Source organism: Podarcis pityusensis, assembly GCF_964106645.2.
Source record: "Podarcis pityusensis genome assembly, chromosome: 8".
Lineage (NCBI taxonomy): Eukaryota > Metazoa > Chordata > Lepidosauria > Squamata > Lacertidae > Podarcis > Podarcis pityusensis.
In genome coordinates this window covers 87,992,635-88,008,516 of record NC_138033.1, presented here as the reverse complement: position 1 = coordinate 88,008,516, position 15,882 = coordinate 87,992,635, and the positions used below count along the sequence as shown (strand labels likewise).

General features: G+C 49.2%; 1 protein-coding gene across 5 annotated transcripts in view; it reads left to right on the top strand.

Annotated features, from left to right (window-relative positions):
* Positions 1 to 15,882, top strand: part of FAM178B (family with sequence similarity 178 member B) — a 177,356-nt gene that overhangs the window by 25,192 nt on the left and 136,282 nt on the right. For all 5 annotated transcript variants that reach the window (XR_013989823.1, XM_081018155.1, XM_081018152.1 and 2 more), the window contains one exon: positions 2,073 to 2,228. Coding sequence is in view for 4 of the 5 variants with exons in the window: in XM_081018155.1 (XP_080874281.1) it covers positions 2,073 to 2,228 (156 nt within the window). In the remaining variant the exon portion in view is untranslated. The remainder of the gene's footprint in view (positions 1 to 2,072; positions 2,229 to 15,882) is intronic.

Sequence of the window (15,882 nt, the reverse complement as noted above, 5' to 3'; positions counted from 1 at the left end):
ATTTGAATTCTGGTCTCTCGACCAGGTCCTGGCCCTCCACTCTAAGCACTACTGGACCATACTTTTGTTTAGCCGTAGTCTCCTAGAGTGAGCTCCAGCCAAGCCTCATTGGCAATGGCTGTAAAATGGAACCAAGTCCCCTTGCATGTAGTGTGCAGCAGAAAACTCAGGGCAGGGATGCTGCAGCCTATTGTGGCTCTTATCTGAAGAGCACACCTGCCTGAAACATGCATTTCCAAAACCCACCCCAGCCTTACATTTCTCAGTGTGCACTTTGCAAAACCCTGAAACCTAACTTTCACTCATCCTAACTGCACTCTGTGTGTTGCCATTGGCTGTCTCTTTAAGAAGCCGGCAGAACCCAAGCCAAGAAGGAGGGATAAGGAAGTTGGGGGGGAAACACTTTTTATTAAGTGTAGGCTGTTGTATTAGAGAGGCACATCTTTGCTACTCATAAAAAATGTATTCCCACGTCTCTTGAAAACACATAATTGAAGGGGGAGGAAATTAAATCAATGGACTCTTTTGGGGTTTCTGGCAGAGGCAAGGGTTGGGGGCTATCTCTGTTCAGATAAGAGTTGCAGTTGATTTCTTTGCATAAACTGGGCTCTTTTGTTTTGTTTTTTAATGCTGTTAATCTTGGAGGCCACTTGGTCCTCCAGTGACAATGCCAGATCCAAGAGCACTCTCAGATTACAAACCTGATCCCTTTAGGCCAGGGTGGTGTAACTTGCTCCAGAATAGGCTGAACACTAGGAGGCTGGACGAGACAAACCACCAACAAATCTCCCTTTTGTCAGGTTTATTGACTATCACAGGGTAGGCCAAAGCACAACACAGCCCTTTGTGCTACATTTCCAAAGCTGGGTGAGCAGGGTGGATTTGATTTAAATCACAGTTTAAACCACAATTTAAATCACTAGTCAGTAAGACTCGATTTAAATCACTTTTTTTTTTAACAGAAAGACTCGTTCTTGCTGGTATAATCTTAATTTTTACAACCGGATGAAGGTTTCATTTTTGGAATAATAAATGCTACCTACACGGAGGGGAGACTGGGGGCAAAGGGGAGGCCAGCCTGCCGAGCTCCCAGGGCTGTGCTGCGCTGCTCCTCCCAGCGCCACGTGTGGGCAAAATGGGGCTGGTGCCATTGTCCCGCGTGCTCCACTTTCGGAGGCAGCAGGGGCTACTCGGAGGGGGATCGGGGCCCAAAGGGGGTGCGCGGGACAGGCAGTATCCTCGGCCTCGGCAGGCCGCTGCAGAGGCCCGGGAAGTCGGTCTGGAGGGAAACAAAATGAGACTGGGCTGAGCAGCACCGGCCCTTTCCTTTCCTTCACCCGGCCCCCAGCCTGCAGCCAATTGGCCAGCTGGGTTGGGGGCCGGGCGAAGACCCCAAGGCAAGGAGGGTGGCGTCCGGGACCTGGGAAGCCCCACGCCAGGTTGCAAACCCTGCCCACCTCTTGGAGGGGAGGGCGGTAATTGTTGATAATTTTGTCATCTCCCTCAGGGTTGACACCCGGGGCGGCCTGCCCCACCGCCACCCCCTTCCTATGCCTCTGTGCAGCTGAGGAGAGGCATCCTGTATCCGTGCCCTGTGCCGTGGGGCTCAGTGGCAGAGCACCTGATGAGCATACAGACACCCCAGAACCCTGCATCTCCAGCCGCAGCTGGGAAGGGGTCCCTGGGAAAGCCTGAAACCCTGGAGACCTGCTACCAGCATAGAGTGCTGTGCTCAAGGGACATAAGAGCTAAGAAGAGCCTGCAGGATCAGGCCCATGGCCCCTCTAGCCCAGCATCCTGTTCTGACAGTGGCCAACCAGGTGCCTGTGGGAAACCAGGGAGCAGAACCGGAGCCCAAGAGCAGCCCTCTCCCCTCTCATGGTTTCCAGCAAGTGGTATTTGGGAGCCGAGTCATCATGGCTGGGAGCCGCTGTTAGCTCTCTCCTCCAGAATCTGAGTCAGTACAAGCCAGCTTGCTATGTTCCTGCCTCACAGTTTCCCATTTGAAAGCCAGTGTAATTATTTCCTTCTTGCAGCTGTTTCTAAAAGGCTGGTTTTTCTCCTCTTCCCAGGTTCCTCCTGGAGCAGTTCCTTGTCAGCCAGGCCACAATCCCAGCTGTTCATCCCGGCGAATGCATCTTCGTGTTGCCTCCCTACCTGAGGACAGCTTTGACCCTTGACACTGTTCGGCTGAAACCGCAGAATCAGCTAGAAAGATATTTCTTTGGGTGAGTTCTCTGTTCAACTGCAAGGTAAAGAATATATTGTGGGCCTCAAGGAAGTCACGGCTTCAGGCCAGAGGGTGCAGGAGGCCGGTTGATGTAGGTCTGGTGTTCACTGAGAGGGTCAAACCTGTCCCTGGTCTGTACCATTTCAGCCTGAAGGTCAGTGAATAGCTGAATGCCAGGGAGAAGAGATCCTGCCTAGACTTCTCTTTGACACGCTAGCTTTCTATGTGCAGGGATTCCCACCCACCCCTCCCCATAGAGAAGAAGAAGAAGAAGAAGAAGAAGAAGAAGAAGAAGAAGAAGAAGAAGAAGAGTTTGGATTTGATATGCCGCTTTATCACTATCCGAAGGAGTATCCGTTTCTCCCCCACAACAAACACTCTGTGGGGTGAGTGGGGCTGAGAGATGTCAGAGAAGTGTGACTAGCCCAGGGTCACCCAGCAGCTGCATGTGGAAGAGCGGAGACGCAAACCCGGTTCCCCAGATTACAAGACTACCACTCTTAACCACTACACCACACTGGCTCTCCATGTGGCTTCCATCATATTATCCTTCTGCCTGCAGTCTGAAATGGTGTAACTCAGGCACAAGTTGATCACCTCAGTGAGAACTAGGCCAGTCCCTTAGTCCCCTCTTGCAAAATGCAGGGGATTCTATTTCTAAATCCACCTCTGAGGAGCAGTATACATTGGTATGGTACTGGAGATTTCACCATGGCCTTGATCCAGGACTCCTTGGAGTTAGAGTCCTCTAGTCACTGCACTCCAAAGAGGAGATGGATTCATTACCTGGCCCTCCCCCCGTGTCGGTCTACGGACACCAGAGCCTGCCTCCGTTCCCCCAACCCCCCAAAGAGACACACAGACTCCTTGGGGGACCAAGAGAGCCCTTTGGAAAGATCCTCGCAGCTGGGAACCCCATTACCCCCAAGGAGCCAATGGCTGCAGATGTCAGTGCTGGTCCTGTGGCTGATCAGGAGGCAGCAGGGCTGGTCCTTCAGTAAGCGACTCCCTAGCTTTGCTATAAAGCTCAGCCTATGGCTGCAGGACCTTGCTGAGACGTGGAGGTAAGGCCTCAGTTGCAGGAGCACTAGCCATGGTCCTGAATCCACACGATGACCTCCCAAAGATGCCTTGCCTTGGGAACCAGAAATGCCCACCCTTCCTTTGCTCAGACCTTCGCCCCTCCTCAAGAGTGAGCATCCCCACAGATCCCGACATGCTTATTGTGGAAGTAGAAGCTGGAGGAAGATCACCTGTGGATCTTGGGGGCATGAGCCTGGAACTTCCTTGACTGAAACATCTCTCCGCTGAGGAACACTGCCTCTTACTGATCACATGGCCTGGCCCCTCATCTTTCGCAGCCTCCCGTGGGGCAGAAGTTGCTCTCGTCTCTTGCAGAAGAAGCCTCCTGTCCCCCCGCCTGCCTGCCTGCCACTTGCTGAGCATTTTACTCGCTCGAGTGAGTGATTTGAACGATGTGGACACAGATGATCTTCCCAGGTCAATGCTGCTTCCCTGTCGCTGGAAATGGGGGGCCTGCGGCCATCGTGATAATTGGCTTCAAAGCAGCTTAGGTTTGCTTCTGCTTCTCTTGCCTCTGTGTCGCCATCAGAATGAATAACTAATGGCCTTCTGCTTTGCTGGGGCAGCAGTGAGGCCTGGATCCTGGTGAACACATTAAGCCTTGGTGAAATTTGGAAGCAGTGAGGAATTGGGCAGAAGTGGGAATCCGAGTGGCCTCCACCAAGAACGCAGATTCATACTTTCAGTTTGCAAAGATGGGGAGTTTTTCTTTCCTTCTTCCTTCAGTGGAGGAACTGAATCTCTCCAGCTGTGGTGTGGCCCCCCTTAAAACCTGGTCCTCTTTTAGGTAGCCCCCAAGGCCCTGGTGGAAACAGAAGAAAATGCTAAGAGTTTATTTTGCTCTTTAAAGTTTTCACCATATGCAGAAGAGGCAACCAACTTTTAAAAAGCACCTTGCCTCTTCAGTAACACTGCTGTGCAACTGTTCTGCAGGGGCCATGGGCATATGAAATTGCAAGTCCGTGGGTTTCCATGACAGTGTGACGGTGATTCACATACCAAATAGTCTTGTTTCTGGAGTTGTAAAGAGCCTTTTCAGACAACTGAGACAGGAAAATGGCAGAAGCAGAATTAATGTACTGTCAGTTTAGCTTGGTCTATTAATGCAACAAGAACTGTTCAAATCAAAGAACTGGCTAGCCTGGTGTTTTGCCTCTGACAGTGGCCAGCCACTATTGGAGCACACAGTTCCCATCATTCAGTTCAGTTCCCAACGTTCTCTGCAAAGAAGGATTGATTGACAAACCACTCTGAAAAATGTAGCTCTGTGAAGGGAGAAGCTGTCTCCCAACACCTCTCAGCACCTTTAACAACTACACTTCCCAGGCGTCTCTGGGGAAACCCACAACTGCTGAATGTGGCAGGATGCCTCTTTAAATGCGTAGTGCAGCTGGGACCTGATTCCTTCCATGGGGGTTTTGCCCAGGGAAGTGGCTGGCATTTCCTTTGCCTGTCTTGGTGGGTAGAAATGACATTCGTGCCTGTCAGCGGATGTTCCTGATTCAGGGTGTGCATCCCTCCTGCCCTCCCTCTGTCAACCGCACAACTCCCCTCTTGTCTGACATCCTTGCAATTCCGCTTCCAACAGTGCCGTGCAGCTCCTCCAATTAGCAGAGCCAATGCGGGCTAATTACTGTCAGAATCTTGTTCAGTGCAGCGGTTTCCCTCCCCCCCCCCCGCCACCACCCTGCTTGGTTGGAGCTGAGCAAAGCAGTCGCTTCATTGTTATTCTGGCGCAGGCTCCACTGTGCTCGGGGGGGGGGGGGGCTCTCAATTGCCATTTATCATAGGGATGCTGTGCGTTTCAGGTAACCTACTTTTGCAGCTCTGCTAGAATATTCATGAGTTTGTGCTGCACATATTCCCATACAAATGAGCACATGGGCAAGGCACATGCGTGAAACACACATGTAGAGTCCAGCCTGCCCATAGTGTGCTTCCAGGTGGGGCTCAGTGTTGCCAGCAGGCATTCTTAATTTTCTGTAGAAAGGATAAATCTGGATTATATGAGGGGGAAACTACGGGCTGCCACATTGAACCCAATGGCGTCACATGGGCACTGCAGAAAAACCTGTGCCATCCTGTCTCAAAGCTCCTGTGCAATCAAAGGCACAAGCATATTGTCTCTGCATGCGATGAAGATTGAGCTGTGAAACTGACACGGATGGACGGATCCATCCGTGTCAGTTTCACATGTGCTCATTCGTATAAGCCTGTGCTGTTGTTTTTCTGCAAGGGACAGTTGCTGTGGCAGCAGACCAAGGTGTTCTGGATTAACTAATCCAGAATAAAGATTGTCTCGCTTCAGTGTTCACTGTGTCTTTCTCAGATTAAAGGTCTACCCAGCAGTAAACCCCACGGGGTTTGATGGGGTCACACTTGAGTATACAGAGGATTTTTTCATATTTGTATTTTTTGATACAACAGAACAAAATAGCTCCAGTTCTAGAAAACAAGTGAAGGTAATTCCCTTATGGCTTCACTGAGCTGTACACACCCACACATATATATGTCGGAAGCCTACCAATTTGTTCTCAGACAGCTGGGGAGAAATTTCTTTTTCTCGTCATGCAACCCAGAAAGAGGTAAAAAGAAAGAAAGAAAATGCAACACTCTGATTTATTTTTATCAAATAAAACACTGCCAATCATTCTAAAATTACATAGGAAGAGGTAAAAAAAGAAGATTTTAAAAAGAAAATAAGCCAAGGAGTAAGGAGAAAATTTACAGGAAGGAAGGAACTGTGATAGGATGCAAGAACAAGGCAGTTTCAGAAGGTCTTGGGGGCAGCATAAAATTAGGTTGAGTGTGGATGTGGCTGCCAGGTTGTAGGCTAGATTGCTGTACTTCTTGGACCATCCTCAGTGGCATTTCCAGTTCACGTTCCCTTCTTCCAGTGATAATCTGTCTCTTACCACGTAGGAGCTTCAGCAGCATCTGAGAGAACTTGGACAGAGACTGAGCTTGTCTGTCACTGCCAGGCTCCAGCCAAACCGTCAGCGCTTTCCAAACTGTGTGTTGTGACATGTTAACGTATTGGCTGTAGTGTGTAGGTGTGTTGCGCAAAAGCTCCCCGTGCTCCTGCCAGGGTTGCAAAGGGGTTAGTTTAAACTCTGGTTTGCTAGTAAAACTGATTTGCTGTGTCGCGAAATGATGCATGTCTTAAGACTGTGTCATCAACATGAAAAATTAGGAAAGCTTTGCATCAGACCATCAAAATAAGTCAGATGGTGCTGCCTGACTTTTATGAATGCTCTGCCCACAATGCAGTTCCTCAGCACTTCTGCCAGGAGCTGCCAGGGCTACAACCAGGAGCTCACGGTTCTTTGCGCAGGTGCCCTATGTGGCTACAGGTCAGAGCATCATCTTGGGAAGTGAAGCCAGGCTGCCCATTGGTTCTCCACAACTAGAAAGGGTGATACAGGCATCCTGTTCAGTCTGGGCCTTTGCCTGGGTGACAGCTGTCTTCCTGGCTCTGGCGTCTTCTCGTTCTTGGCTTGGGATAGGGGCAGGGAGCAGGAATTCAGTTCATTTGCATTTTTATGCAAACCTATGTAATTCATCCTTCCCCAAACAGTACAGAACTGAAGCTTAGCGATCCTTCTCCGAATTTTGTGACGCACTTCTCCAATCAAACCGCGTGTGCCAAACTACACATATTAGGGGAAGTGTACGTTGAAATGCATCTCTTAGTGACAATGGTATGCAAAATGAATTATGATAGAATAATTGCTTGCAGAAATGCCTATGTTAGGAGAAATTTGCACTAAAATGCTGGTGGATTTTCATGAGGAAAGTGCAAAAATGTGGAAAACTGAAGTTCGGATTGGAAAAACAAGAAACTGAAATGGAGACATTGGCCTGCTCTGGTTCCTGGCTCCTACTGGACACTCAGCTCTGGCAGTGACTGAGCACCCAACATGCAAACAAGCCGCATTGTTACAAGGGTGGCCGTCTTTCCCTTTGTAGTATCGTTTGGGTTGTGTGCCAAGTCTCTGAACCCTGGACTAGGATGTTTCTGCATGGAAATGCCCTCCTGACACCCCTCAAGTCCTGACACCCGCTCTGTCATTTATACAGGCTTGCACAGCACATTTCATTAGCATGTGCACCAAAGGAATTTATTTAGTTCAACAAAGGAAAGAATTGGGGGGAAATTGCAAGACAAACAAAGAAGGACAAGGAAGAGGTAAAGAGGCAAAAAGCTAACAAAACGTCTACAACAGGAGCAGTCAAGAAGTCAAAACAGAATTTTTCCTGCAGAGAAAAGGAGCTGTGCCAGGCTGACCAGGGGCAGGTAGATCTGGAGGGCCAAGGGCAGGGGAGCTTCTCCTCCTCCTTGCTTGCGTGCCATAAAAGCAGCCTCTCACCCCCACTAATATCTCTCCACAAAAGGTGGCAAGCAGAGCTCAGGTGGAGACAGAGCCATGAGACAGACACAGGCAGAAGAAAAAGGCTGGAATGGATCTGCAGCTTCTGTCTGTGCCAACAACAACAATTTATTATTTATACCCCACCCATCTGGCTGGGTTTCCCCAGCCACTCTGCAAGTGGCCTCCTCCCTTACCACTGCTTCCAGAAACACAGGTAGAACCCTTTTCTTCTTCTGCGTCTCTCTCTGCTTCCCTCCTCCTCCCTTCCACCTTTGTTGCTCTCCCCTTGCCACTCCCCACAAGTCGTGGCAACTGAGGGAGCCGAGCTGCCACTCTGTGCTCCTTGCCACAAACCCCAAATCTTTTTGAAACATTAGGCTGTGCCTGGGCACACCCTGTGTGCATCCCTATACAGTGGTACCTCGGGTTAAGTACTTAATTCGTTTCGGAGGTCCGTTCTTAACCTGAAACTGTTCTTAACCTGAAGCACCACTTTAGCTAATGGAGCCTCCTGCTGCCGCTGCGCCGCCGGAGCATGATTTCTGTTCTCATCCTGAAGCAATGTTCTTAACCTGAAGCACTATTTCTGGGTTAGCGGAGTCTGTAACCTGAAGCGTATGTAACCTGAGGTACCACTGCAGTTACTTACTCTTTGACTTCTGTGTTTCTGCCTCCCCCAGCATACCCACCTCTGTCATCACTTACCTTGGCCCCAGGTTGCTCTCCTGGCTGTAGGGGCATTGCTGAGTACATAAGAGATTCAGGGCACTGACCCCTAGATACATATTTGCACATGTCGCCTAATAGGTACAGACGTAACTTTAGTAGTTGAGTTTCACAGAAAGCAAGCCAACTAATTTCCCAATCAAATCACCCTGGGTGAATTCCCTAATTAATATGCCACCCCAGCTCCAGATCACTCCAAATCAGATGTTCTTCAATGCACTCATATCCCCCACATGAATCTCTAGATAAAGTCATCCTAATTTATTTCCCCAAATTTAATACCTTACTGCATAACCCAGATCACCCACACCCAATTTTATTTCCCCGAAATTCATTACCCATCAAGTAATATTCAGTGCTTTTACAACAACAACAACCACAACCCTGCACACACGACATTTGGGGTCTCATGGGCCCCACCCCCACCAACCCTCCGCCCATGAGTCACTCTTCCTGCTTGGATTCTCCTTGAACAGAATTGGCCTTTTGGAGCCTGTGGTCCTGACTAGGCGGATCTAATACCTACATCAGCTCCACACACGCAATTAACCTCTGACCTGGCCTATATTTAAATGCCCTTTCCATTATCCGACAAAGGCCCTTTGGATTCCAACGACACGAGGCAAGTCTGTGCTTTCCTTGTAACTCCATGCTCATCAATACCCTTTATGTCAGGATCCAGCCTCGCTCCCCTAAGGGCTGACGCTGGACTGGCTGGGAGGCAGGCAAGGCGAATTGGAGGCCAGAGCAGCCGGAGCCCAGCAGCTGGAATTTTGGACAAGTCACTCAGCCTATTGAGAGGCCTCCAGACAGGCAGGAAGTGGGGCACAAGGAGACCAGCTCATCTTCCTTTGTGCAATTAAAAGAAGAGTTGCAGCTGGATGACCCTGAAGTGATTGATACTCTGCAGAATTTGCTGGCTTTGTGTTTGGAGGAAAACAGATTCAACATTTAAGAACAGTAGAGCCCTTTTGAAAGTGCTCCCCCCTCTTTCAGTACATGTGTGCTCTTTTCTGTTCTGGGGCAAGCTCTGGAAACCAAATTCCGCGTATTTGGAACCGGGGGTGGAGGGACTAGTTGTGGAGGGTGCCTCTTGGCTAGAGCCTGTGATAGCGCCAACTCACTTAACGCTGCAATTCCTAGAGCCCCCTGATTCCTTGGTTCCGGGGGCAAAATGAGTTGTTCTTCATGGAGTAAAGTTCCACTGGACCCTTCCTCTCCTCCACCCATCTGACAAAGAAAAAAATGTGTTTGCGTTTCACTTTTGCATGCGTGAATTTGAATGCAAACTCTGCGTTTCAGAGAATAAAGACTATTTTTTTCCTAGCAAGCCAGAACCGGGAGCTCTTTTCGTTTCCAAATTTGCAGCAATTCCTGCTGAGGAGAAATTCATCAAATTGCCTAGACACAGTCAGGGAGCGGAATGACAGCCTGCGTGGCCCAGGGGGGAACCATCACTACGGATCATTATGTTCTGAGCAGCTTAAATATATTTTGTCCCAGAAAAGTATGGCATCAAATGCTCTGGAAAGATTTATTTGAAAAACAGCCGCTTTTAGGGGGGCCGCCGGGTGTCTTTTAAATTGTGTTTTCTCTTTAATGCACAAGACTTCTTCCTGCATCTTTTATTTTCACTTACAGGAGTTGTTTAGAAATAATGCTCTGAAGGAGTGACTGGCTTGGGGATTTTTTCCATTTCTGGGGTGCTTTTTTTCTTTGTTTACCTCCAACTTGATTTAGACAGATGGATTTGTGAGCCCCAGGAGAGCTTAGCACAGAATCACAAGAGCCCCGCCCCCCCTTGTCAAAAGGAGGCCTGGGGGAAAGGTTTCTCCTGAAGGCTAGGTCCCCCCCACTCCTCTCTGAAGAGCAGCCATGTCCTTTGATCAATGAACAAAGTATGCAGAAGAGGAGTGGAGAACCTGTGGGTTACAACCCTCCCCCTTATCCCTGAGCATGGGAGGTGCCAGCTGGGCCCCGGGGGGGGGCGGGGGGTGCAGCCTGCAGCCTCCCAAGGGCCAAAGGCTCCCCTTTCTGGCCACAGAGACAGCTCATTCACAAGACCCTCTTAGAGTGGGAAGGCGGGGTCTGCAAATACAGTCCAATCTAAGAGTTTGCCTGTTCCCAGCAGAAACCCCACACTTCCTTTTTCTTTTTAATAAGATTTTTAAAAGCTTTTTCATCATACAATAAGATAAAAGAAATTAATCTAAATAAAAACTGAAACAGAAAAAAGCAAAGAAAACGCAGAGTCTCAAAAGTAGCTTGCAACCAGGGCTTTTTTTTTTCAGCGGGAACTTGCTGGAACTCAGTTCCAGCACCTCTCAGGTTCTAAGAGAATGAGGGAAGTGCTCATGGTGAGTTCCACCACCTCTTTTTCTAGAAAAATAGCACTGCTTGAAATGCTTGTCTCACAGACTTCCAGGGTGGCGCCACCGGCAATGGCGGACTCCCTCTGAACTGGAGGTACTAGCTCCGCGGAAAATGGGTCTTCTCCGCTACGGCGAAGCGGGGACCCACTTAAAAATCACAGGCGGATGAAGCCCGTGACCATGGGACTCGGCGGGCACCTTTAGCGCCCCCCCAACCCGCTAAGGAACCCACTAACAGGCTCCGAAGTGAAGAGGGGGAAGTGGCGCAGTGCTGTGAGTCAACTGCTATTTCCGTGGAGCGAAGCCGCATAGCGGTTGCCGGAGAGCGCTGCCTTTTTCCTGGGACAATTTGGACTTTAAAATAAGCACCCGTGAGTACTTAGACTTTGAACAATTGTTGAAGAAACCAGAGGCCTTTCTCTTGGGCATAGTCGGCCAATCGGTGTTAAAAAAGGATAGAACTTTCTTTATGTATGCAACAACAGCAGCAAGAATACTCATCACAAAGTATTGGAAGACACAAGAGCTACCCACACTGGAGGAATGGCAGATGAAACTGATGGACTATATGGAACTGGCGGAAATGATTGGTAGAATCCGTGACCAGGGAGAAGAGTCGGTGGAAGAAGATTGGAAGAAATTTAAAGATTATCTACAGAAACATTGCAAAATCAAAGAATGTTAGAGTGATGATGGATTGAAATTAAGTGGTTTCTAGCTGTACAGGCGTTAAAGTTATATATATAGACTAAGATTAAGGATTAGGCATAAAAAGGTTAAAAGAACGGAAAATTGGCTATTAATAGATAAGAATTTAATGTTATACCATATTAAGATTAAGGATTGGGATTAAAAAAAGAGGGAAAGAAATTGCTGGACAAACAAATTGAACTGGAATACAAAAGAGGGAGGTACGAGGAGGTCCAGAAAATAAGTAAATTCAAAAGTGGTGATGAAAAGGTGGTATTGTTTTTAATTGTTTTTTCTTTTGTTTTTTTTTTTGTATTTTGTACTGTGTATTTTTGTATTGTGTATTTTTCTTTTTACTTTTAATTTTATTTTACTGATGTGTTCTGTTTTCATTGGAAATTTTAATAAATATCATTAAAAAAAAGACTTTGAACAATTGGACATCAAATAAGGACTTGCGAGTAGGAAAGAATCGGACTTTAAAAATTTACTTGAATTTGGTACGGAACGGGAAGGTCTAAACAGGAAGTCATCCTTCCGTTCTTTTGTAAACAGAATAAAGCAAAGGCAATTTAAACTAGAGCTCAGGAAATCGCTTTTAAAAGATTGGATTTCACCATTTAAAATTGTGGAACCCCCCTTCGACAGCAGGAGAAGGGGGGGGGATCTTTTTGGACTGTTTAAAGTGACTTTAAAGTGAAGTAACTTTCCTCCGTCCTGATCCTGGAGCGGGCTGTCAGGACTGACGCGTGAAGTTCATTAACCAAAGACAAGTGTTTTTGACAGATGGCTAAAAGAAGAGAAACTTAGTGATTCCACTGTTCCCTTTCACATTTTAAAGGATTATATATGGACAAAGTATCTTAAAAAAGGAAACTTTGTTGCAAGAATAAATAGAAGTCTTCCCCCTAGGGGGAGTCTGTGAAATTGTAACTGTGAAACTGTAACTAACTCCAGGGAGTCGACAGCTGTTACAGATTACAACCGTGGGAACAAGTATCCGACCTTGTAGGACAATGTATTCAGAAGCCTTGTTGTATGCTCTCTATAAAACAAACGATCTACTGGAACAATTACACGAGAAGGTGAATTGGATGGCGACTTCGACTAGAAATTTTGAACAGGCAGTGGGAAACTTTGAACAGACAGTGGGAAAGTATGTGGAGCCCACTCAGGATTTAAATCAGGAGTGTGTCTTGACAGAACAGGAGTTTTTGACATTAAATCAGGAGTGTGTTTTGACAGAACAGGCCCAACAGGAATATGATTTTTTGGATTTGACAAATGAACTTGGAAAAAGCCATATCTGGAAAGGAAAAGTTTGGCTTGGTTTGGAAATGGGGGGCTGGATTGACCCCCCTATGCTGGGATGTTTGGACTTTTCAAATACGGCAACGGGCCGTGAGATGTTTGGGACTGTGGGGGCTCTCAATTTTGGAGGGCCTTTGAAACATGCTTTTAAATACTACATGGAATTCATTGTTGAACATGGAAAAGGGGCTGATCTGTTGAGAAGGGTTAAAAACATTGTCAAGCTGGAGTTGCCACGAGCAGGAGACAAGGGAAAATACAGTTACATGTATGAAGAAGAGCCGCGGAAGGGTCATGGAAGAGACTTGAGGGCCTCGGACATAAGGTTGCCAGGTTAATGGGCTAGATTGACGGGAATAAGGACTGACAAAACCCGGAACCAGGAGGAAGGGACGCTGGATGAAGATTGGATCTGTTTATACCTCTTTTTTCTACCATTAGAACTGTTTTATAAAATGGATGAATGATAGAAAAATGTTGGAATGAAATTACTTGGCTTTAGCAAAGATGTTTAAAGAATTATGAAAGAATATTATTGTCAGGGGTTCAGGAGCAGAGGCAAGGGCAAGGGAGGAAACAGAGAGCGAGGGGGAGGAGGCAGAAGAAAAGATGAGTGATGACGACGACCCGAGATCTCCGAGTCTTTCCAGTGAATCAGAAGATTCACAGAAAGGAGCACCAGTGGCCAGGGCAAGGGGGGAGCCTAGGGGGACACCCCAGGAAGATAGAGCCAGAGGGGACTCAGAGGGGAGCAGTTGGAAATCGGGACCAGCGTCACCGCCAGAGAGCAGGGAAGAGGAAGGGCGCCAGGGATCAAGCGCTGGCAGCTCACAACAGGGGGGAGGGCACGAGTCAGGAGTGGCCACACCTCCATCGGGGAGCGAAGAAACGGTCAGACGGAAGGTGGAAGGTTGGGCGCGCGCGACAAGTTCAAATGCACAGGAAGGTGGCGCAGTAGGCAGCCCGGAAAGGGAGCCAGGTCCTAAAGCCCGCCGAAAGGAGGGAGAAGAGTCAGGGGGGTCAGCGTCAGCGTCAGAGGAATCCCGGAAGGAAGAGACCCCGGGGGGCAGAGGGACCCAGAGAAGAACAGTCAGGCGGAAAAGGTGGAGCAAGGCTAGGATATTAAGTTGGTGTACAAGGGGCGGAGACTCAGATGGAGCTTCGCCGATCTAACCATGAGACGTAGAGTTGCACGCAGCAGCTTGAGAATGGAAACTGTAACTCAATAAAGACTTTTATTTAATGATCGCTGGCTAGCGTGATCCTCTGTGAGCTAGGATCTGGAAGCAACTCTGACAGTAAGCTCCATCTCATGAATTGTGGGCATCTACAGCCTCGCGGAGAGGAGAGAAAGCGGGTGCCTACTAGCGAGCTCACGAACGGCAGACAACATGACGGCCGAACAGCAGATAGTGGAACTCAGAGAAGCAGTGTCGCGCCTGAATGCCGAGGCTCTTGCATCCAGGAAGAGAGAGGAGGACGCAGCTGCCGCCTACAGGGATCTCCAGGTCAGGTTGGAAGTGCTTACGAAGCAAGGGCAACTGACACCCAAACCGGAGGGGATTGGGTTGGGGAGACGAACAGGCGGTTTGGTCTCTCACTTCGATGGGAATTTGCAACAGTACCCCAACTTTAGAGCAGATGTAATGTGTGCACTGCAACTGCTGAACAAAGACTTTAGAGATGAGCAAGAGAAGGTGGGATTCATCATGTCCCATTTGCATGGAGATGCTAAAGCATGGCTGCGCAATTTGTGGAGAGATAAGGATCCGGCGCTCCAAAACGCGGATGCCTTTATTAAAGCGATGGATGGGTGCTTTTTGTCAAGCATTGACGTGGATCTTGCTCGGCAGCAGATACATGGACTGAAGCAAGGGAGGGCCAGCGTAAGGCAGTACCATGCCCGCTTTTTCGCTTTGGTCAGTGCTCTGGAATGGGACAGAGATTCGGCTCCTGTAAGAGACCTGTTTTGGGAGGGATTGCACGGCTCGGTTAAAGATGAAATTGCGAGGGGGGAGAGACCCCGGACCACGCAGGAGATCGTTCAGAGGGCGCTGGCGGTGGGGGTGCGGCTGGAAGGACGTCCGTGGAGCAGTGGCGAAGGGCGTGGAGGGCGCGAACCAGCCAGGGGCTCCTCCTTCCTTCCCAGAGAAGCAGCGCGTGCGCAATCCACGCCTCCGCCAGGAGGAGGAGCGGAACCTATGGAGGTTGGAGGTGCAAGGGCTCAGTCAGCAGCCAGAGCCCTAGCACCGGCAGCAGTGAAAGCGAAGCCTCCTAGAGGGAACAGGAAGTGTTACATCTGCGATGATCCACAGCATATGGCGAAAGAGTGTCCCCAGAGGCTCCACAAGCACACTGCAGCCTCAGCAATGGTAACTGCAGCAACGCAGCAAGGACAACCACAGCAGGGAAACGACGGAGTCTGGTTGGAAGAGGCACTGGGGCCCAGCCAGACGTGTCAGTGAAGCAGTCCCCAGAGATTTTACAGCCCATGGACCCCCTCCCGCCCAAACCGGTAGTGAGGCTCACCGCGTCGCTCCAGCTGCCCAATGGAATCACCATGGACGTGCCAATCACCATTGACTCCGGAAGCAATGCGGACTTTATAGGGCAGGACTTTGTCGACCGGCACGCTATACAGTTGCTGCCTGCCACGCTGCCCCTGCAGGTTGTCACGGTGGATGGCAGGGAGCTGCTAGGGGGGCAAGTGGTGAAGCAGACGCCACCAATGGTGATGCGACTTGGGAATCACAGGGAAATCATCAGCTTCAATGTCACTCAACTATCGGACACGCCCATTGTATTGGGCATGAGTTGGCTGGACAAGCACAGCCCGACGCTGGCTTGGTACCAGAGGCAGCTGACCTTCGGCTCTTCCTTTTGCGCTGAACACTGCATCGTGCCCAGGCAGGAAGGAGAGGAAGAGGAGTCACAGCTGCAGCTAGGCACGCTGCAAGCGGTTCCCCACAAGTACGCAGAATTTTTGGAGGTTTTCTGCGAGAAGGAGGCAGACAGGCTACCCCCCCACAGACCATATGACTGCAAAATTGACCTGCTGCCGGGGGCGGCGCTGCCCAAAGGGAAGCTGTATTCCATG